Source organism: Microchirus variegatus (genome assembly GCF_963457635.1).
Source record: "Microchirus variegatus genome assembly, chromosome: 13".
Lineage (NCBI taxonomy): Eukaryota > Metazoa > Chordata > Actinopteri > Pleuronectiformes > Soleidae > Microchirus > Microchirus variegatus.
The window spans coordinates 15,903,902-15,926,495 of NC_139814.1; the positions used below are offsets into that span (position 1 = coordinate 15,903,902).

At 40.8% G+C, this 22,594-nt stretch overlaps 1 protein-coding gene across 2 annotated transcripts in view; it reads left to right on the forward strand.

Moving 5' to 3' along the window:
* The window catches only part of vps50 (VPS50 subunit of EARP/GARPII complex), a 109,048-nt gene extending 88,906 nt beyond the window's left edge, over positions 1-20,142 (forward strand). For both annotated transcript variants that reach the window (XM_083899252.1, XM_083899253.1), the window contains 6 exons: positions 4,740-4,888; positions 8,894-8,990; positions 9,506-9,664; positions 12,813-12,934; positions 17,221-17,410; positions 19,003-20,142. In XM_083899252.1, the coding sequence (XP_083755378.1) occupies positions 4,740-4,888; positions 8,894-8,990; positions 9,506-9,664; positions 12,813-12,934; positions 17,221-17,410; positions 19,003-19,122 (837 nt within the window). In that variant the 3' untranslated portion in view covers positions 19,123-20,142. The remainder of the gene's footprint in view (positions 1-4,739; positions 4,889-8,893; positions 8,991-9,505; positions 9,665-12,812; positions 12,935-17,220; positions 17,411-19,002) is intronic.
* The last annotated feature ends 2,452 nt before the right edge of the window (positions 20,143-22,594 follow it).

Here is a 22,594-nt window from a genome sequence, read left to right on the forward strand (position 1 = left end):
GATCCCTAATGATGACGGAAGACTTTGTGTCTTTAGATGTAGAGCTGTTTTTGTTCCATTTTTTTTACCATTTCCAGTGATGTGTTGCCTCAAAATACAAAGATGGAAGTGTTAAGTGATTGAAACCAGAAGCCTCTTAATAAGTAAAGTATGTTAAAGTAAAATTTAGTGAATTGAATACATATATTTTAATTTGTATCATTTTGTATTGTTTTTAATTACCCAGTGTTGCACTGACAAAGTCATCATTGCTGCAGGACCAGTATGCAGGAAGTCTACAAAAAGTTCTATTCTTGGCTCCACAGTGCAGCACAGAGTTCTACACAAACTTCCAGCCTCAGAGGATTTATCTGTCCAGTGGATACATGTTATATATGACGGCAATGTGTCTGCTAGAGCCTGCAAATGATCACTTTTCCAAATGCTAACTGCTGTTAGCTCCCTGTAGCCTCTGTGGTTTCGTTTTACTTTTTTTTTTTTTATAAATACTACTAAACAAAGCGTTCTGAACAGGGCTATTTTAGCAGACGGATTGAACTGCTTTGGTGCTTCATCCTTATGGTATTTTTGACCAAAGCATGTCACAGACATGTTCATTAGGACACCAGGGAACTAGGTTAACTTGAAGAAATAGGATATAATATGGGACCTTTAATGTCTAATTTGCTGCCATTAATCTACAAGAAGAAATATGATTTCTAATCTCACCCGTTTTGCATTTATCTGCCGGTTAAAGCAAGCACAATTATTTGAATTTGCGACCTTTATATTAACATGGCGTCTTCCAAAGAATCAAATATGATTTGTCTGTTTTTCAGCAAAACATCACTAAAATATTCAGGCGCACCAAAGGGCAACACCACTGTGAAATTATGCTAATTTCATTCATCATCAAATCATGTTTGCCATTGTTGGGATACAATGGTGGCAGCTCAAGCATCTAATAAACTAATAAACATGAAGTTGGCACTCAGGGCTGATGCAGAATCATATTTACTGTGCATGTCGCCCCCAAAACAGACAAAGAAATATAACACTCAGTTAAGGTCGCTTTAAGCACAACAAAGAAAATTGTGGTCAAAGGTTGTTTTTTTTTGCCTTAGAATTATAAAAATAAGCATGTACGTTTTTGAATGTCATGGATGTGATTTGGCTGCTCTTACCTAAAGAGTCGTGTGGCTAAAAAAAAGGATCATGATGTTTCTCCCAACAGTCTTTTAGACGCCCACTTTTTTTTTTTTGTGTTGACGCTGCAGGGGCACAGTCAATGAAAGGTCACGCCTCCTGTGGAGTGAATAAAAATAGACCCAAGCAGACTTTGCTGCAACATCAAACTAATGATGCTGGAGCAGAATTGATTTGATTCATTTAGAGGAGAGCCACGATGGGGTGACTTTCATATAGCAAGTCAATGATAGAACTTGGTGTAATGCAGCCGAATGTAAGCGAACACATGTGTGATAGGGTTAGAAAGCAAAGATGCTGATGAGGAATCAGCAGCCTTGTCGGCCACACATGAGGCATTTGCTTGGTGCGTGTTTCCGATATGCAATTTTAAAATCTGATTGTCATGTGAAAGGCACAATATTGATTCATAAAATCCTCTTAAACTCTTGCCATTTCGTTGTTTGTTACTTTGCCATTCATGGTGGAGAACCACACATCACTGTTCAGATGCTTATTGTTATTTTCCATAGAGAGAGTTCAAACGGTAGTTTATTCGTGTCCTACAATATCGCTGAAAAACACCATGTTCACCATCCAAGCTCTGCTCAATAGCACCCTCTGCTGGGCAGTTGCATCAAACAGTCTGGTGCACTTCTGGGCTGTATATTTTGAACTCAAGGCAGTTTTTAAGTTTTGAGTTAAGGCCTTGACATACTAAGCAAGAACATAGAAATGTGTTGTTCTTGATGGGGCAAGGACAAAGTTATTTCTGACCAGGACATTTAGGGAATGACAACATTTTACCACGCCCACTTCAAATTTCTGGCCAATCACACAATAGTTGTCAGACACCAAGAAAAAACTTCTGCCAAGATGAACTCTCAAACGAGGGCTGCAAGAAAAATAATGACATAATTCTTTTCTTGCAGAGAAAGAGAGAACAATTTTTGTACAGGCCTATACTGTAGAGCTGCACTGTGTGGTTTTATTAAATAAAAAGTATATACATTTTAACGTAACCATTGTCAGGTTACAGAGAGTCAAATTATTTCCTATTTGCAGCAGAAAAATCAGACGCAATACCCAGCCTATACTTTCAAGGAAATCACCCAGTGGAACTGAGAGCTCAGAGGCTGGTGTGCAGATGAAAATCTCCTGAGCACACGCTTTATTACCTCTGCAAACACAGTGTTCTCAGCAGGAGGAGATCAACAAGTTATGCGAGCCATTTTACAGCTCGCAGAGATGAGTTATGGCTTCACAAAACCAATAGTTAGGTGTTTTCTTTCGTGTGTGAAAATCCCTGTAAAGTGATAGAAAATATCACATCTGACTTTGTCACCCCACAAAGGTAAAATGTGTTTGTCAGTAGTTAAAAATGAAGTTTTAAATCATGTAACATTCAGCTTCATTCTCTGCCCTAAGATGGTGGGAGCGTGGCTGCTTTTTCAGGAGGTTTTGCCTCACAGAAGCTCAGTGCACTACAATATATTTACCTGTACACATGAATGCTCTCTTGAAGGCGTTGAGCAGCATTTTTGAACCCTTAAAATCACCATTTGAAGCACATGAAAAGTTCTGTGATTAACTGAACAAGCTGACGAAAGTTCATTTTTGCAATTTGTTGCCACACTTCTATTCCCCTTTGGCCCGAGTTAAGAATAACTGTGCTTTCAGCAAGTTCATCTGCACGCAGTTCAAGGTGTGATGGCAACAGTGCAAATGCACGGCATCTGCTGTGAACGCTCTGTAGCCTCTTTCCAGCAGAAAGAAATTCTGCAGTAGATACACAAAACAAAGTGCAGGGTGTGATTTCTATCCTCTTCTTTTACACGGTGTTTGGGTATGAGACGTATTTGAAAAAAAAAAAATGTTCTGGTCATGTTCTGAGTTAATTCTTCATTATTTATTTTATTTCAGAATTGTGATGTTTAATGTTACTGCGAAAAGGGACTGTTTCATTACATTAAACGTCTTATTTTATTAATGTTTCTGCCGTGTAGAGTAATAAATTAACACAGGGTTTCTCTTGGGTGAGATATATTGCGCCATCCGTAGAAAATCCATTACCGCTGTACACGGTTATATCATTCAAATGTTAATCTCGTGAAAGGGATATGATTTTATTTGAGACTGTTAATGGTTTCAACAGCGCCGACGGTTTGACTGAACGCAGCGAGATACGTCTCGAGGTTTGATAAAGGTTGCACTTTTCAGAAAGGAGTAGACGGTGTCGTTCCATCAGGTCTGAACCATAACTTGTCCAAAGGGCTGCATACTGGGATTCTTTTTTCGTTCTTCTGCTCTCTGGGCTGCTGATATTACTCGTTTTAGTGAATAGATGGTTGCTGGAGGAAAGTAAGATGTTATCTTATAAGTTTGTGCGTTTTACAACTGTTTTGTATTCGTCCAACAAAGAAAACTTTTCTGGTTTTAAGCGTCGATGAAGCACTGACTTGTTGAACCTGTTGTGACAAAAGCTTTGATGAATTTTATGAATTCTTACCGTCACTTCGTTTGAATGAATGAGACCTTGGGTAGCCTTTTGTTTGAAATGCTTCCTTCATCTAAAATGGTTACATTGAAGAAACAATGTGGGGGCGAATATGTTATAAAACCCAAGTTGCGCAGGAGTTGGGTTTGTAAGTGGATGATTTGCTTGCAGCATTAAAAGCTCCCATTCATTACCTCCAGGATTGCTATTGATCCGCCAGTGGCTGCATGTAGGGGCCTTTGCAGCTGCATAGTGCAGAGCTATCTGTGCCAATGTGATGCATCATATCATCCACACATTGCTTCATAGGAAATACCCTACTGTATGGAATCGTATATGTGCTTTGTATGCAGATACAGTTCCCTGAGATTGTGAAAGGGATTTAGGACTGAAGCCTGTCTTTTTCTTTTTCAATTGTTTTTCTAATGAAGGGATAAAAGCTTTGCTGGATGAAGAAGTGCCGTCGAATATATATATAAAAAAAAATTCATTCTGGCAGTCAGCCAGTTTGGTCAGCAGAATTTGCTGTCCATCATCGGCATACGGTATATCTACATTTTTTGTCTTCGTATTGCAAGTGAAAGGTTTTTTTTTGTTGGATTAACAGCAGTGGAGACTGTAAGACGACAACACTTTTATTAACACTCAAGGTATTGAGCATAGACTGTTGGTGGACATAGTGGTTTGGTTTTCTACAGGAAGCCAGTGAAGAAGTTACTAAAATAACATGTTCTTCTGGATTTAATGGTTTCAATGACTTGTTTTAGGTCTTCTTCAATAGCACATGTTGTCAGTTTTGTCAATAAGGTTTCTATTCAGTGGAAAATAGATGATAAAGTAGGGCACATATGTCTGGACAGTGGACACCAGTCTGATTGAGAGCTGGTATTGTCCAATAGGTTGACATCTGTGAACTTTAATTTTCGAAACCTCGCCAATGGTGCCGGGCAAATCCCGTATTCGTCATTGTCTCAATATGTTCTCTAAAGCTGCTGCCTCATGCTATTGGGTCTAATATGTACATATATATGTGTTTTCTTGCTAACTTTACCATCTACCTCTTGTGTGTGTGTTCCAGGAAGCAATGGGGGAGAACGCAGGTGTCCACGGCCCAGCGGAGGACAGGAAGGAGAAGGTGCCCAGCCCACATCTCAGCCAGCTGGTGGTCCTCACTAACAGTGGAACTCTTTATGGGTTAGCTCAGAGAGTGGTGGCCACTGAGTCTCTGTGAGTACACTGCACTTCAGTAATACAACAGATAGTTATGTGTATATGTACTGTCACAAAGATAATGAGGGCAGTGCTTGTTTCATGTCAGCATTGTTTTGTTCTGGCCTGTGTGATATAAACTACCAGTTTTCCAGTAAAACTCACACTTTTATTCATCAAAAGTGTTGCAAAAAATCAATAGAAAATATAGTCAAGACATTGACAAGATTAGAAATAATGATTTTTATTCAAAATAATCATTTTGATTTCGTCAGAAAACCAGCAAAACTGTTTTCAGCTGTGCTAACGTCATTGCACAAGGATTTTCAAGGGTTTTCTAGTCATCCAATAGCCATCTAATGCGATTAGCAAACACAATGTACCATTAGAACACTGGAGAGATGGTTGCTGGAAATGGGCCTCTATACACCTATGTACATATTTCATTAAAAACCAGACGTTTACAGCTAGAATAGACGTTTACCACAATAACAATGTATAGAGTGTATTTCTTATTCATTTAATGTTGTATTCATTGAAAAAAAAATAGTTTTTCCTTAAAAAATAAGGCCATTTTTAGCGACCCCAAACTTTTTGAACAGTTGCATTCATCATTCACATCAATAAAGCTTCATAAATTAACAAAGTGGGAAACATTAAATTGTAGGCCCTACAGTGGGGCAGTGGCTAGCATCGTTGCCTCACAGCAAGAAGGTCACCAGTTTGGAAACCATGTCCAACCAAAGGCCTTTCTTTGTGAAGTTTTTATGTCCCTGTGTGCATGTGGACTCGCTCCAGGTTCTCCGGCTTCCTCACACGGTCCAAAAACATGTAGAGGTTAATTGAAAGTGAAGAGTGTGAAAGTGAACGGTTGTTTTGTCTCTGTGTGTTGGCCCCGCCATGGACTGGCAACCTGTCGGGTGTGTGTACCCTGCCTTTCACCTTCAGTCAGCTGGGATTGGCTCCAGCACATGGAGGAGAGAGCAGTAGACGACGAGTGAATGAAAACGTTATTGAAGTAGCTGCACTTTTATCCCCAAAGATAATTCATAGCCTCTCTTCCTAAAAATGTAAATTTGGAATCATCTCTTATAATTAGTCTCAGTTTAGTTTAGTCTTGTCGGTGCAGTTGTTCTCATTTCACCCTGCCACGACTGCACGGTGCACAAAAGCACCCTGATTAATTCATTAGGTTAAACTATAATCAGTGCTGATAAAACTCTTGGATCCTGAGTGGTGATTTTATGTTTTAAAATAACCAAACATCCCCCCAAAAAAATACAGAAAATCAAAGAGCTTGAGTCCAGCGGCTGTTGCGCGTTGCTTTTTTGCAGACAGGACATTGACTTTATTGACGACAGAACTGCATGAACATTAGCTGTCAGTATCATTACTGAACCTCCAGGAGGTGCCATTTTAAGCATCATCTTGGAAAGAATAAGAACTGTTGTTCACCATAAAGCGAGCCCAGAGCAAAAATCAAAGACGAGAGCTCAGTCCAGTTGGATGTTTGTCCTTCCAGCTGTTGTTCAAGTGGTGTATTCACACATGTGTGATCAGATAAGTGTGAACTCCAGGGCCTGCGTTTTCTTCTCTGAACTGCACTGTGTTGCTGTGTGTTAACACAATCTGTGCCCGCTAACCTTAATGTGATTTTCTCTGTTCCGTGAAAGGAACAGCGGTGCACGGGGCTCAGTGGTTGGGGCTGGCTGTGTTTATGTAGTGCTTTCAGATTAAGGGCTCTATACATTATGTATGAATTTAACACATGATGTAAAAGCACATGGAATAAATGACGTCCAACTGTGGAACACCGCAGAGAGGGACACTGTGCTGGACTTGTGGTTCATACCAATTAGTCCCCTATAATTAACCATATGTTTGTTTAAAGGGGGCATATTATGCAAAATGTAATTTTTAATCATTTTAATACTACCCTATGAGTCGGCAAAGTGTGAAAAAAGATGACTCACTCATGTTTTTGTGGTCCGCCTCAGTCTAAGTACAGGAGATAAAACACGCAATGTTGACTTCCGCACTTATTGCTACGTCACAATGAGACATTCCTTGAATTGTTGTCTCGCGGAGCTTCGCTTTGTCCCTAAAAAAAGTGCAGGTGAGGGCAGGGTGCTCTATTTTTGTCCGCACAGTGCAGCACAGAGTTCCACACAAACTTCCAGCCTCAGAGGATTTACGTGTCCAGTGGATACATTTTATATAGGATCAGCAAATTATCTCTTTTCAAGCTGCTAACTGGAGACTCAGTGACACTCATGTAGTTTCCTGTGTCTCATTTGCATTTAAAGAGACAGGCACTCAAAAGCAAGCGTTCTGAACAGGGCTGTTTTGGCAGGGTGATTGAACTGCTGTGGTGCTTCATCCTTAAGGTATTTTGACCAAAGCATGTCACAGACATGTTCATTAGGACACCAGGGAACTAGGTTAACTTGTAGAAATAGGGTATAATATGAGTCCTTTTATCCTCAGAATAACACCTAATTTTAATACTAGTGTACTGCACAAATGACAACAATGACAAATGAACTGGTCCCAAGAAAAAATTAATGGCATGTACTCTGGACTCATAACTCATGATTAGGTTTTCACTCTCAAATATTGATATTGGTGTCAAGGGTCTTGTAACTCAGATTTTTTCTTTTCTGTGGAAACAAATTGTTGTTTATCTAAACTGGTCACCCCCCCCCCCCCCCCTAGATTGGACTGTCCCATCATTCACACTGCTGTTGACTTGTAAAGAGATTGCTCTGTGAGCCGCGCAGTACTGAAGCACTCATCCTTGTTAAACTGAGCCGTGAACTTCAGCCCACTCAAACCTGCTTCCTCAGTTTTCATTAAGTGCACGCTAACATGTCAGAGGCATCATTCAGTCTGAGTTGGGAGGTCTTTATTTAGTCAGTGCTGGACTCACAGAGGAACTGGGCTATTAGGTCGGTCCTTATTGATTTTTTTTCCCCTCTCCCTGTGTTTTGTTTCTTCACTGCTTTGCTTGGTCTCAGTATTTTTTCAAGCATAATTGGTATCTCAATATCATTACTGTTGCTTTATTTGTTTGACACGCGCGATGCTTTGTGGGAAATAAACGGCTGCATCTGCTTGTTTGAAAAGGACGTAATTATAGCGAGAGAACGTTTCAAGAACACTGCAGCATTTGCAGTTTACAGAAAACACTTGGGGCAAGTGAAGTGAGCATCGTTGGAGGTTGGACATCTGTGAACACGAATGCCAGATTTAATATCGGAATCTAAACAGCAAAAAAAATAAATACCCTGGGTGTTCTGAATTAGTTCAGCTTTGACGGTTGTAAGGATTCAGTTCACTCGTGATGATGATAAAACTCATTTTTAGGGCTGACGTTTGTGGTGCTGCAAATTTGTTTTATTGGCAGTTTGAGGGCAGTTTCATCAATCCTCATGTTTCATCAGTCCTCATGTCCTTCGCCATTTGGCCCTTTTGTTCCTTCTGCACATGCAGAGCCTCTTTTTTTTTTTTGGCTCTCATTGGTCAACGTCACTCACGCGACGAAACAAGTTGTAAGAGTTTGTCAGGAGGTTGTAAGGTGTCTCAGATCCATTCTAGATTGCCGTTCGCCAGACACATTAAATGGTAGAAACTATTGATTTTTTGTGGACGACGGGTCCTGACACCCTACATCTGTGAGATCGTGCTATAATCATGCTTAAAACTCAAAAGTCTGACCTCAGCACATCTACACTGGAACATCTTGGGCTGAAACCATTTCTAAATTAATTGCTTTGATAATTGATCATCAATTCATAATAGAATAATAGGAGCATTAAGTCGCAGCCCTCGAATACTGAAACTATCCTCAAACCAGAATTCTGTCAGAAGTAACTCGTAGGAGTAGACGAATCACTCCTGGAAAAAAAAGAAACATCAGGAGAGCATTTGTCTTCTTTTATGTTACAAACATTCTTCAACACGTTATGATGCCTCCGCTGGGCTGAGCTTTATCGGCTTCTGACAACTTTGTTTTCTTCACAGTGTGTTTTTGGCAGAACAGTTTGAGTCCCTCCAGTCCCACCTGGACACAATGATGCCTGCAGCCAAGAAGCCTTTCCTGCAACAGTTTTATTCTCAGGTATTGTAGACAACATCGCACACATCCACCTAAAAATCTAATGGTTAAACTCATTGTAAATCTCAGTCAGCTATGGGACGTTAAGATAAGATAAAAAAAAAAAAAAAAGGACAGTTATTAATTTAATTTATACGGTAAATAATATATATTGCCTTTGAGTTGTCCTTGATTTTCTCCCTCAACACAAATCAATATGTACAGTAGCACTGCAGCCCGGCATTCAACCCTGCACTCTGAGCAAACAAGAAGTTGTATGTTGCTCATATTCATTTGACATTTTGAAATGTGCATGTGTACAGGGATGGCTGTTTTCCCGCTAGCATCAAATGAATGTCACGTCTTGTGATTTTTGTGCAATAGACGACTCCTTGCGACTCGGAGAAACATGTCTCCCTGAAGAGAGACTTTTGACTTTATGTCTGCCTCTGTTTCCTGCTTACATCATGTTCAGAGAGACACAATGACAACATCGGCTCTGTCTTGTTTTTTTTTTGTTTTGTTTTTTTTACCCTCAGACGGTTTCTACAGCCAGTGAACTGCGGAAACCCATATACTGGATTGTGGCCGCCAAAGCCATCGACTACGAGCAAATGTTACTCTTGATGGCTGGAGTGAAATGGGACATCAGGGAGATAATGTCACAGCACAATGTTTATGTGGACGTCCTTTTGAAGGTAACATTTCACTTGAAATTCAGATGACTGCTAATAATTTACTGCAGATTGGTGCAGTAAGGAGACACAAGACTATTCATTTTTTTTACAGGAACAGAACTGTTTTAAGGGAACAGAACACTTTTTAAATGTCCAGTTTGTAATAATTGACTCACTTGACTTAATCCTCTTCACCTGTCTGGGAGCATAGGGCCTCAGTGAAGTCTCAGTGAGGTCTTCTTCACCTCTTGCCATGAGGTGTTGGCTCTAGTTAAGTCCTTGTTGACACCTCTCCTCCAAGGCAGCCGTGGCCTTCCTCGCCTTCTCTTCCCTTGAGGATTCCACTCAAGGCCAGATCTAGTGATGGATACAGGAGGCTTTCGTAGGGTGTGGCCTATCCATCTCCATTTCCTTCTTCTCATGGTGACTTCCACCAGTTCCTGGCCTGATCACTCGAGTAGATCTTGATTACTAATCTTCCTTGGCCACCAGATTCCAAGGATATAGCGTAGTCTTGATATCATGAAAGTTTGGAGTTTTTCGATGATAAGTTGTGTAACATCTAATAGTGAGACAAACGGCAGACTCCTCCACTCACCCCTTTTTCCCAAGCGTATCCAGGAACGTGGTCTTTGCATACCAGATGTTTGCAGAGTGAGCTTCCTGGTTTGTCTCTTCAGACTCTTATAGAAACATGGCAGCTTCCGTAAAGCAAGGCCCTTCTCTAAAGTATATAGAAAATACTTATTTTTAAGCCCTAAAACCAAAGTATTTTCTTTTAAAAGCAATGATACACTCCTAAATCTTAAACACTGACCTTTTAAAGTTCTAGGGAATTTCACATGCCCACCACAGGGCTGTTAAACAAGATACATCATGGCTAGTCTTCTTTTATACAATGCTTGTCAAGTTAAGAAGGTGCTAGCCACAGTGAAGGGCAGCTAAGAAAAACAAACCAAATATTTAATGACAGCAGTGTTTTTTCTTTTTTTTTTTGCAAATGCTCCATGAATTGAGCACTAACTCGTGGAGACACATCCATTTTACCACACAGCATGGCTGCGAGGCGCTTTGTTTTGGTTGGTTCTGTTCCCATTACACAGGGGGAACTTTAGCTTTAGCTGTGTTTCTGGTCGTGTTTGTTTTGAGTCGCTCTCACGGGGATTCACAGCACCCAGGTTTTTGTCGAAGTGCCTGGCGTTTCGACTATATGTAGAGCTCTTTACTTCCTGGTTGGTTCTCACAAGTAGGAATTTATTCATAGACTTTTAATATCAATTATTTGGGATGGGGTGAATAATTTAGTACATGAATGAGATTTGGAGAGCTGAATGCAGATCTCCCCCTCAAGTTTTAGCATTGTTTAAAGATGTTTGAGCTCACCTGTCCCTGAAGTACTTTTTTAAGAATTGGAAATGTCTTTATGCATACTGGCTACTTATCCCTTCATAAATGTTGCATGGTGCAGAAAGACACTTGGCCTGGGTTTCCCAGGCCCTTACACTCGCAGACTAAAGGTCTGAAGGGCTCACTGTGGTGTGAAATCCTGAACAGACCAGCACCAAACTGCAACAAATCCTCATTTACAATGTGCACCAGCTTGGCTTAGAAATCTTTTTTTTATTATTATTAAATCACAGATGTTGCTGAAATCCCTTTAAAATTAATGTGATATTCAGAGTCAAAAATCATCTGCTAAATGGCTTTGAATGGCTCATGGATCGTTCTCCTCCTCTGGCTATGTACTTAAACCTAACTAATTTGGTTCTGAGCAGAAATTACCTGAAAGGAAATGTCTGTCTCAGTGGCTGGTTGAAATGTGTACGCTGTCAAAACGATCCAGCGCATGGACTGACACGTCGCGTATCAGAACTAGCATGTACGTTCCCCATCGAGTGCTAATAGGCTTCTCTGCCAACTTGTCAGACACCCACAGTACATATGGAAGGCGCCGTGTACACTGATTGAAAAGGGTGTGCTACATTTTTGTTGTACAGCACAAAGGAGAATATTTTATTCATGAATTCAGGTTGATCACTGGTACTCAACAATGGCAATGATTTGCATATAAAGTGGCAGCAAATGCAGCAGCCGCAGACTTCATTGACAAAATATCAAGTCTGTTGTTTGTGAATGAATAACCCATCATTTTCTAAGATGCAAAATTAATGGGCACGTATGCCTTAAAATTCGGGTTCACTTTCATCAAATATGACGCAAAGGCATCAGGTGTGCGCTTGTCAACACGCGGGAAAATCAGACGCCTTACATGGGACACATTCATCACATTAACGACCACGGTCCTTATGTGCTGCAGTTTCTCCCTGATATACAGCAGCAAATCATACCGTAAATTGTAAGTTAATCCATAATTAAACCTTTCAGAGGGAATGGTATGTTCAAAATATGTAAATGCCCTGAGACTGGTTTCGTTCACGTCAAAAACTTAACGTGAGATCATTTGGAGTGTCTCCAAACCAGAGAAAGGCTTTCACCAGCTCACAAATAATTTGTTAATGCCTGTTTCAGGCCTTGGTAGATTCATACTTCCTGCTTTCGTCTTTTCAGCACTTTGGGATGTTTTGTTTCCCCTCAGTCCAGACCACAGAATCATAAAAAGAAAAGCCTGACCCAGACTGCTGTAGGCCTCTTATCCTGAAGGGAAAATATATCTTTCATTGATCTGATTTACATATGCCACCATTTATTATTTATATATATAAAAAAAAGAGAGATTAACAGCAAACCTTAATGCTGTTTATTCTCCACAGGGTGTAAATAACTGAAAAGTGCTTTTCACAGCATGAGGCTGATTTATAACCCTGTGTGGTTTTACAAGTTAAGACTGGCAGAGCTGCAGTTTGGCTTATCCAAGAACCCACTGGTGCTCAGACTTTTATTTTGTCATGTCTTCCATTTGGAAACCAAAGAGACTGTGTGTTTTCTGTTTTCGGTCTGTCTTTGAGGCTGTAGTTGTGCAGGGCTGTGTTCGTACAGTAAATCCCCTGCCTCGCACACAGGTTCGTGTTTGTTAAATGTACCTAATATGTCCCTAAACGTCCATCTGTCAAAAATTATCTGCATAGTTTATTTCATCCCGCGTTTCATAATGCTTCAAAATTCTCTTTCGGGTGAATTAACTTGGGATTTCTCCTCCATTTTTACTCAGGAGTTTGAGCAATTCAACAAGAGGCTGAGTGATGTTTCCAGACATGTGCGCATTCCGCTGCCTGTGTCCAACGTCTTGTGGGAGCACTGCATCCGTCTGGCCAACAGGACGCTTGTCGAGGGGTAAGAGAGTCATAAAACACCTCTTCAGCTTCAAGGGCTTCTGTGCAGCCTGACGTCACGCTTATGAAATCATGGCCAGATTTATGAATATATTTTTTTTAATTATCACCTTCTGTGTAAATTATTGCTAAAAACTGTGTGTGAAATGTTCCCCCATTTAAAGGTTATATACGTGTATTTTAAAGCTCACATAGAGTGGTCCTGTTGCACATATATGTTAGTTATGGAGGTCTACTTACATACATTAACTTGTTTTTATGGTCAAAAATCTCCTAGTTGCTGTAAACGAGCCGAGAAATCTCTCTTTTCTGACGCTGTCCTCAGCTCAGAAGACAGACTGTGTTGTGATTGGCCAGCCAGCGTAGAGCCTTCCCAACTGTCTTGTGATTGGCCAGTACCCCGAAGTGTCATAATCAGCACACCCGCTCTCAGAAGCGCAGCTCCCCCCTCTGGAACGGTGGATGCACTGCTACTCATTATCAAAACATTGTTTTAACAATGTTTAAAAATAGCTTTGTCACGACTCAGTCGCTTTTATGACTTTGACCCCGGAGTCAGACCCAGAGTCACAAGACACTGTCGCTCGTGAAACACCTCCACAACGTACATTATTCTTCTTCTGCGGTTCAATGTACGCAACCGGCTGTTTACGTAACCGGACCAAGTTTTTTCAGAGCTCTCGCTGAGCCCGAGATTACAATAAAACACAGCGTTCTCAGCAATGGCAGAACTGTTTGTTTCGAAACTTCAGGGCTTCGTAAACAAGGTAATGACGCAGATACACACTAAAAACAGCCTTAATTGGAACTTCCGGTCTAGCTTCGTTTTAAATATGTACGACAGTGACCTTTAGCTCCTTTGCCGGTATTTAAAACTTTCACGTCCACATACATAACTGTCTAACTGTCTGCTTTATTTTTCTTAACATTTGGTTAATTTTCACACATTAGCATCCAACCGACATTGAAAGTGAGAGCAGCAATAACTAACTGGAGTAACATTATATACGTTAAATATCCACCGACAATGTCAAAGAGCAAGAAGGGGAGATAGCTAACCTAGTTAGCTAAACTTGGCTACTTTAACCTTGGCTACCGAAACACAAAACCAAAGCAGATAACGATTTTGCAGCCCACATATGACGGTCATTTTGTGTGTGTTGATATTACATATTTCTAAATGAAATTGTGACAAAGAATTGGTTTGACTCACATCTAGAATTGTACAACTTGTCTGTTGGGACAAAAAAATACATTGAAATTAGCTTTTGTCCATGTCCATTTGGTACCATCCTTGTTCTTCTGTTGAAATTCTTTCATTAAAGGGTTGATAAAGGCAATGCTCTGCCTTATTAATGTGATATACTGACATATGTTCACATAGCTAAGAGTATATATCATAGTCTGATATCGGTTAGAGTCTTCTGTTTAAAGTTATCGATTATGAGGCTGCAGGGGTTTCGCTGCAGGTCTCTAAGTGCAACTGAACCTGGTGAACTTCTCTGGGTTTTCTTTTTTATTCCTGCTTGCAGTACTTGAAACTCAGGCTGAAAGGTTGCTCTTTGCTAAGCTTTCACACACAAGAAACACTGTGTCGTTACATCTATACAAACACGCATATGTAGGTTGGCTGTTAATAAATGAAAGCCCTGAAGGTCAGATGCACTGTAAACGTTATTTGAATTATCATTTCCACCCATGTATTTTTCAACGGTGAGAATTTTACCTGTTGCCATACATATTTGGATGCATTTATTCATGAATGTATGAAACTTTTTTTTTTTTAATTCAGCAATACACCCCTCTTACTCCTCACTTAACTTTTGTGCATGAAATATTTATGTAGGATACCTCAGCAGCCACTGAAGGTTATTCAAGTTGATACCCAATTACACAGCATTGAAGGCAACAAGGACGTACACAAAAGAAATGCATGAATTGCTCAAAACGGCAAAGCAACGGAGCTAAAAATGCAGTGAAGAACCTGTAAAATTGTGGTTTTAAGAGCGGATTTGCAAATGTCTCTTCTATACTCTCAGGTTACAGCCATAAATAGTGTCCCTAAGCCTGCGTCATGAACAGATACCAAACAATACTAGTGATTTATTTCATCGAAGAGATTTGAAACCCACCGTTGACCACGTCTACCATGTGTAAGAAAGCCCACGGAGTGGTTTTCTTGACTCTCTTTTTTTTTTTTTTTTTTTCAGTTTAGTCCACAGTTTGAACATCTGCACATCATAAATTTAAAATGCAAAAGTCTTTCCAAAGCACGCAGTGAAGGCACCGTGGTGGAAATTACATAAAGCACATATGAAACCTGAAGACTCGGGTTTCCAGGTTCATTTCTGTCTCGCTGTTGTATCTACCACATTCTGCCTTATAAGCAACAGGGTGAGGATCGGTGACAGAAGATCACAACAGTGTGTTTTTTCCACCCTCCCCTTGGCATCTGTTGTAACCCCGCTTCCCCCCCGCTGTTTTCTTTCTCACAGTCTGTAAGTCAGTGTGTGAAGTAGGTTGTCAGACTGACGTTAGACGCCGAGTAATGGTGACATAGTGAGAGGCTGACAGTTATCACGAGGTTACACACACAAACACACACTTCATTGGGAATAAGAAACTCTCGATGCCGACACACACTGCTAATTGTAAAGGTGACGACGGCAGCCGTTAGGAACTGTGGTTTATTTCTCTCCGAGTGTTAAAAGGAGAACAGGAAACATTGGACTTTATAAAGCAGAGGTGGAAGACTTGTCTTCACCCACAGGGGAAGATGGATGAGTTTACAGCTCTGCACAGTTTACGAGTACTTTTCGTCCCCTGCATAAGAGAAAGTTTTAACCTTTTCTGCTAGAGAGGGGGGGGGGAAAGGTTAAAAATGACTTGCAATGTTTGGCAAATTTAAACCTCTGTTGCTGCAGGAGGAATTTCTGCGTCCAGAGACACGGCAATATGGTGGCGTGAGCATTAATAGGCAAAGCTCAGGCACTCTGTGTCAAACTCTGGCAGGCCTGAAAAGACAGAGAGAGAGAGAGAGAGAGTGAGGCACAGAATGGAAACACAAGAAAGAAAAAGTTTGAAATGTGAGACACAGAGTGTGTGCGGAGAGCCGACCTGCCTGTGTGGAGATGTCAGACACTGACCTGCCAGTAGTCAACGGTCACACACATGCCCACGCACACACTGAATATTGGATAAAAGGCATAAAACTGATGTTCTGACACATATTTGATCGATAAACACCACCGGAATCGGCCCTGTTCGACAATCGGTCTCAGCATTTTGACACAAAGTTTAGAATCAGGACCACAAAAACTGAACAAATAAATGAAATAATGGTACAACAGTAATATGAAATGACAAAAATACACATACATAATACATATTCAGCTATTTACAAATCGAATTTCATAAATGTCAAATAAAAAATAATGTATAAATCAGGAGCAAGCAAGATAAAGCGCACTTTCTGTCTGCTTTACTTATAGGAATGACTCGTGACCTCTTCTCTTTCTGCTTCCATTAGTACAAGGTTTTGACAGGTTTGGCATTCTCCCATGCATTCATACTTACTCCTAAACTCAAATAAACATCGACGTATGACAAACGCATCACACGGAACGACGTTGAATGAATTTGGTAATTCAGAGGGAACCGCAGGAGGGTAAATGTACTGCTTTTATGTGGCTTTTAGTCTGTGCATCACTTTGGGTTTCTTTTGTCTCATTCGCACACACACACACACACACACTGGTTTCCATACTTCCATTCATTTTCTGGAGCTCTAACCTTGACCTCAGCCTAAACTTTAAAGCACGTCTTCACCTTAAAATGTAGTAATTAACATTATGCCTTATTAGGACCAGGTTTTGGCCCCCGTGAGAACTCCTGGTCCTGAAAAAGTCTGTGTTCATATCAGAAAAGGTCCCAAGAAGGTGCCAAAAACAAGTACACACACACACAGAGATGACTCAGCACCAGTAGGAGTTGTTAAGCGTTCAGTCAGTGTCTTGCTCAAGGACACTTGAGAGCAGCCTGGAGGAGCCAGGACTCTTCTGATCACTTGATGAACATTCATTCGCCCCAATTTGAATTTTTCGTTTCTATCCAGGATGAGTAGGGTTTTTAGAAAACTTCCCACCAAACATTCTTTTAACATTATTGCATTAATTTCATGTTGTTGTTATTATTTCATTAAAATGTGTGAATCAAAATGACTTCTTCACGCACTGACGACCGAGTGCTAATAAAGATGCTAATCCCCTGCTGTGTGCTCTTCTGCAGCTACGCTAACGTGAAGAAATGTAGCAACGAGGGCCGGGCCCTGATGCAGCTGGACTTCCAGCAGTTCCTCATGAAGCTGGAAAAGCTGACCGACCTGCGGCCCATCCCTGATAAAGAGTTTGTGGAGACCTACATCAAGGCTTATTACCTGACGGAGAACGACATGGAGCAATTCATCAAGAATCACAGGGTGAGACGGTGAAAGAGTGCTGTGAGAAGATTGATTGCTACACTAAAAGTCCCAGGCTAGAGGCAGGTTCCACATTAGTTAACACGTGTGAAATGAAACGAGAGACGAGCCAAACAGCAGTAAAACTCCACTCACACATCTAGTGTGAAATAGGCCTAACGCCAGGTTCGTACTGGTTACGTGTGTGTGTGTGTGTCGTGTCTGCGATGGGGGAACGTCTTGCTTTTCATTTCATCTCACACGTTTACTGATAAGCCTGCACATTTTTCCACATATTTCACAGCCAAAGAGACAGTAAATAATCCATATAGCTGTGTTTCCATCACGGTACAGATCGGTTTGGTACGGTACAGCCCTCGGTCAGGCTTGCGTTTCGACTGAGAACAGCACCGTTACTTGGTAGGCAAGGGTGTGTGCTGTGCCTGTTGGCTGTGTCAGCGGGATACGTCGTGTGACGTCGTACTGGTGTACGAACGTCATGCAACACAATAGACAACAGCGGTGAACGCTCAGTAGCACATTTTGGTTTCTGCTCGGTGTGTGTTTCCATTTGTCTCAACAAGAAAAAGTCAAGCTTCTTATGACAATAGATCGCAATCGGCTGATTATTGTGGGTCTAGCTTGTAATGGTAAATTCAAATTTCTCTGTCTCAGAGCTACGACTGCCCATCACCCTATACCTGCCCAACACAGAATACCTGGTCCTTTTGTGTATTGTGTATTGTATATTGTGTAATTAGCATGTCTAGCCTGAACTTGCACCTTCCTACAACATCTGCAGGGAGTCGTCTCCCCAATACCTACATTAGACAAAGTGGTGTGAAAACACCGCCTGGAAAGGTAGACCCCTTGTCTATTGGAGGAATGTGAAAGGGGAGTTGCTTAAGTATAAATGTGATATGTGAGCTATACTCTATATAGCTACACTATACTCTAGATCTTTCTCCCGCTAGGATCACTCCTGTGATCCTTGCAACAAAAAAAACTACTTGTCGGCCGGCAGAAGTATACCGTACCGTTACTCTGGTACCCCAAAGGGAAGGGTACTAAAAAATGGAATGGTTTTGTGCCTGTTATTTTAGTTATATTCCTAATATGTAAAATTGAAATATTCCTAAAAACATTTGTATTTTATTTATTTATATATTTTATATTTATATAGCGCTTTTCTAGTCTAGTCTAGTTTTGTTATTCACCTATTCACAGCAGACAGAGCATGTAGCATCTGGAGTAGGGCTGGGACAATACCACACCACCTTTTTGTGTCCGATACCAATACCGATATCACAAACTTGAGTACCGTACCTACCGATACCGTTATTGTTCCGATACAGTCATTTCAAAGAACAGCCCAAACCTGACTCTATTTCCATTTTTACTCTCTGTGCATAGTGAAGCAACAATTGAACCAAAATCAATACTGACCGATACCAATATCCATCCCTAATCTGGAGCGTATGAAATAATCTCCACAGCAGCTCAGCACCGGACACATACCCTGCATATACAACAGCAGAACAGTGCAGTCGTACAGTCTGCTTCTGCTTTTATTTATTTGACTGACGTTTCCGTGTGTGTGCTTTTTTAAACAGGAGTATTCCATGAAGCAGCTCGCCAACTTGGTCAACGTGTGCCTGGGCTCACATATAAACAAGAAAGCTCGACAGAAACTCCTGGCAGCCATCGATGACATCGACAGACCCAAGAGATAGACTGACGCACAGCAGAGGAATCTCGATGTACCATTGACACCACACAGAGGGACTCCCACGGCGGAGCCCAGAGTTGAATGTCTTTAGTTTTTTGTTTTTGTTTTTAAGAACATGCTAACCAATGTTGACGTGCGTTCAGTGAGCTCTACAGCATGAGTGAGAGCTCTACGTGCAGGAGTGTACACGACCGTTTCTTAGGTTATATGTCAGATGTCTTTATACCGTTCAGCTTGTTGAAGTCACACTCAAAGCATGCCGCACTTATTCTCCGCGTAGACGTATCTTAACACACGAGTGCTCGGCTACAACCGTAGACCACAAAACCACCGTTTTCCTGAACTTTTTCACAGCTCCTGCATCAAGGGGGGAAAAAAAAACGAGTCTCTAAATTTGATTGTTGCGCAATGTTGTTAATCGTTGTGCTAAATGTGGCTCAAGAGAAATGTTTTATTGATTGTGCCCCTCTGCTATCTGAATGTGTTCACTGCACACGATACAGTACAGTAAATCTGGATTATTATTGACTTAAATCATGAGTTTTAAGTGAATCCAGGCCCCCGTGGGGGTTTACTGTATAATTGAGGGTATTAGTTATGTCTGACTGGATGTTTTATGTTATCAATGAATCACATAAATCTAATATAATTATGGTCCTGACAATACTATAATTAATTGCCGTAGTTCTAGATTAAATAGTGTATTTATTTGCTCTCGCTCATATATTGTTTTATTGTCCTGAAGTCTTTGTGAAGGTGCTTCTCCTCGACGCTTCAGTGAAACGTTGGCTATGTTTATCCTTTTAGTCGGTTTGAAGAGTCAGGCACTGATCGTGTTAACTAGCAGATGAGACTTAATCCATGTCACAGGAGGAAGAAAAACAAAAAAAGTTTGATATGGCTTCATGTACTGTATATTTTGTGTGCAACTTATTCCGAAACAAATACTGTAAATGTGAACAATGTTGTATTTATTATTTCTTGTTTTTCGTCTTTCTTTCTTTTCTTTTTTTTTATATCACTCATCACCTCTCACTATCTAATCGGTAAATTATCGCGAATACGAATATTTAAACATTGTCTAAATGCAGTGCACTAGTGGAAATCAGTAATCAGTGTTAGAAGAATATCGAAAAAAAAAAACATGATTCTGCCAGAATAAACATTCTAACAACGAACACCACTATGTCTTTGTGTGAACATCTATGTAAACATTTAAACCGTCAGTGCTGCAGCAACAGTTTTAGTTGGGAGTTTTTTTCCGGTTTTCAACGTCCGTCCAAATATGTGAAGTGTTATCGTTCAGGGAGCGCCGCTGTCCGTCTGTAATGATGCCCAACTCGGTGGGAAGCTGTCAAACTAATTAATGTGGCTTCCTGTGGTCGCAGGGCCTCGGTGTCCCTGTGAAGGAGGAGGAGTCTACTGAACACACCGAAAATGTGAGGCACTCATTATAACTTTGAAAACAATAAAAATTATATTGTAATATCTAAAAAGTTAGATATGAAACTGTGTTGAAATGCTACATTTTATGAGATCATTTTGATTTTTTTTCAGTTTCTTCACCCACCCTCCATTAGACCACACTAACATTAGACCACAACAACCCCTGACATGTAGCCCATAAAACCACATGTCGCACATATCTAACTGATTTTTTTTAATCTCTTACAGTTCTGCTGCCTTCACTGCAAGCTACAACAAACCCAGTGATCCAGATGGATCCTGGCTTTAAAGACTTTTTTTACTATTTATTTTTTGTACCTGTGTATTGTATGTTTTGGGTAACATCTACTGCACGTCTGTCCGTCCAGGAAGTGGGTCCCTCACTTGTGGTTCTCCCTAAGGTTTCTACCTTTTTTTTCCCCTGCTATAAGGGTTTTTTCCCCTGGTAGTTTTTCCTTACCCTGGTCGAGGGTCTAAGGACAGAGTATATTACCAACATGTAGTTTTCTGTAGCCAATAAAACCACACGTCGCACATATCTAACTGTTTTTTTTTAATCGCTTACAGTTCTGCTGCCACCAGCGAACGGGATGAGGCCAGGACGGAAACGAGGACTCAACGTCATCCTCAAGTCTCAGCCTTCACTACAGATTGTGACAAACCCAGTGATCCAGATGGATCCTGGCATTTAAAGACGTTTTACTCTTTATTTTTTGTAATTGTGTATTGTATGTTTTGTCTGTCCGTTTAGGCAGTGGATCCCTCACCTGTGGTTCTCCCTAAGGTTTCTATCTTTTTTTCCCCTGTTATAAAGGTTTTTTCCCTGCTAGTTTTTCCTAACCCTGGTCGAGGGTCTAAGGACAGAGGATGTTCCCAACCCTGTGAGACAAACTGTTTTGTAAACTGTGGGCTTTTTTAGATAAAATCTGATTTATTGATTGACTGACTAACACGCTCAGGTGTCCAGCTGGATCAAACCCCCTCTTCCTGCCTTCTGTGATGTTGCAGTCCGGTGACCCTCTCGGATAAAAAGACCGTGCAGGTGCTCTCTGCTCCCTCGGGTCTGAACCTCTGCCAAAAATGTCATGAGCCAAGTCCATAGAAATCACTATCGCTGACCTACTCTGTCTCTCTCTCTCTCTGCTAATGTGCATTCACCCAGCCTTCATTCATGTCTCCCCCTGTTCATACATATTTAACTAAGAACAATGGCTGGCGCAGACTGTTAACGCCGTCTGCTTTGCATGATGATTCATACGAGGAGGTTTGACTGAGGAGGCGTGTGGAGGCGGCAACCGGAGAGAAGATTCTCTCTTCCTCGTGAAGAGATGTATACGTAGATGTTCTCTGAAGGCCTTTTAATGCTCAATTATTAATCAGGGGGGGGGTCTTCGAAATCTGTCATTTAAATTCAAACTTGCTCTAAAACTTTCACAATGACAGTTGATTGGACTCTTTATCAAGTAGGAATTCGATCGTCTGTTGCGGCAAACGTGGTTTTCCAGATACTTTGGTTGATTAGTGCTTTAATCAGGAGGGGGAAAAAAAGAGAGAATGACCCTTGACAGATGGCTGATTATCCACATTAGGTCACAGCTACAGACTGAAAAGGTTTCTTTACTGTTGTGTTTTGCTCAGATTTCCTCATTCAGTGCTTTTAAACACACGCACACGTGTTGACCTTAACGAGACGGCACAAAATAACAAATGAAGACACTGATAACGTGCATTGATGAGGTTGCAGGTGAACATCCCTCACCTCACCCTTCCCTTACAAGTTCGGTTCACTGTTGGCTGAAACACAGTGTTCCAAAATGGGCTAATTCATCATCATAATTATAAAAGGCTCATTCTGGGCTAATGAAAAACAACAATTCATGCAGTCAGGCGATACTACTAATGTTTAAAATAAATATAATTCATTTTCTGCTAAATGAATGTCATGTCAACTAAATTTTACACACTTGACCTTTAAAAACAGTATTCACTTATAAAATAAACACAATTCAGACTTTAATTAATTGTTTAAG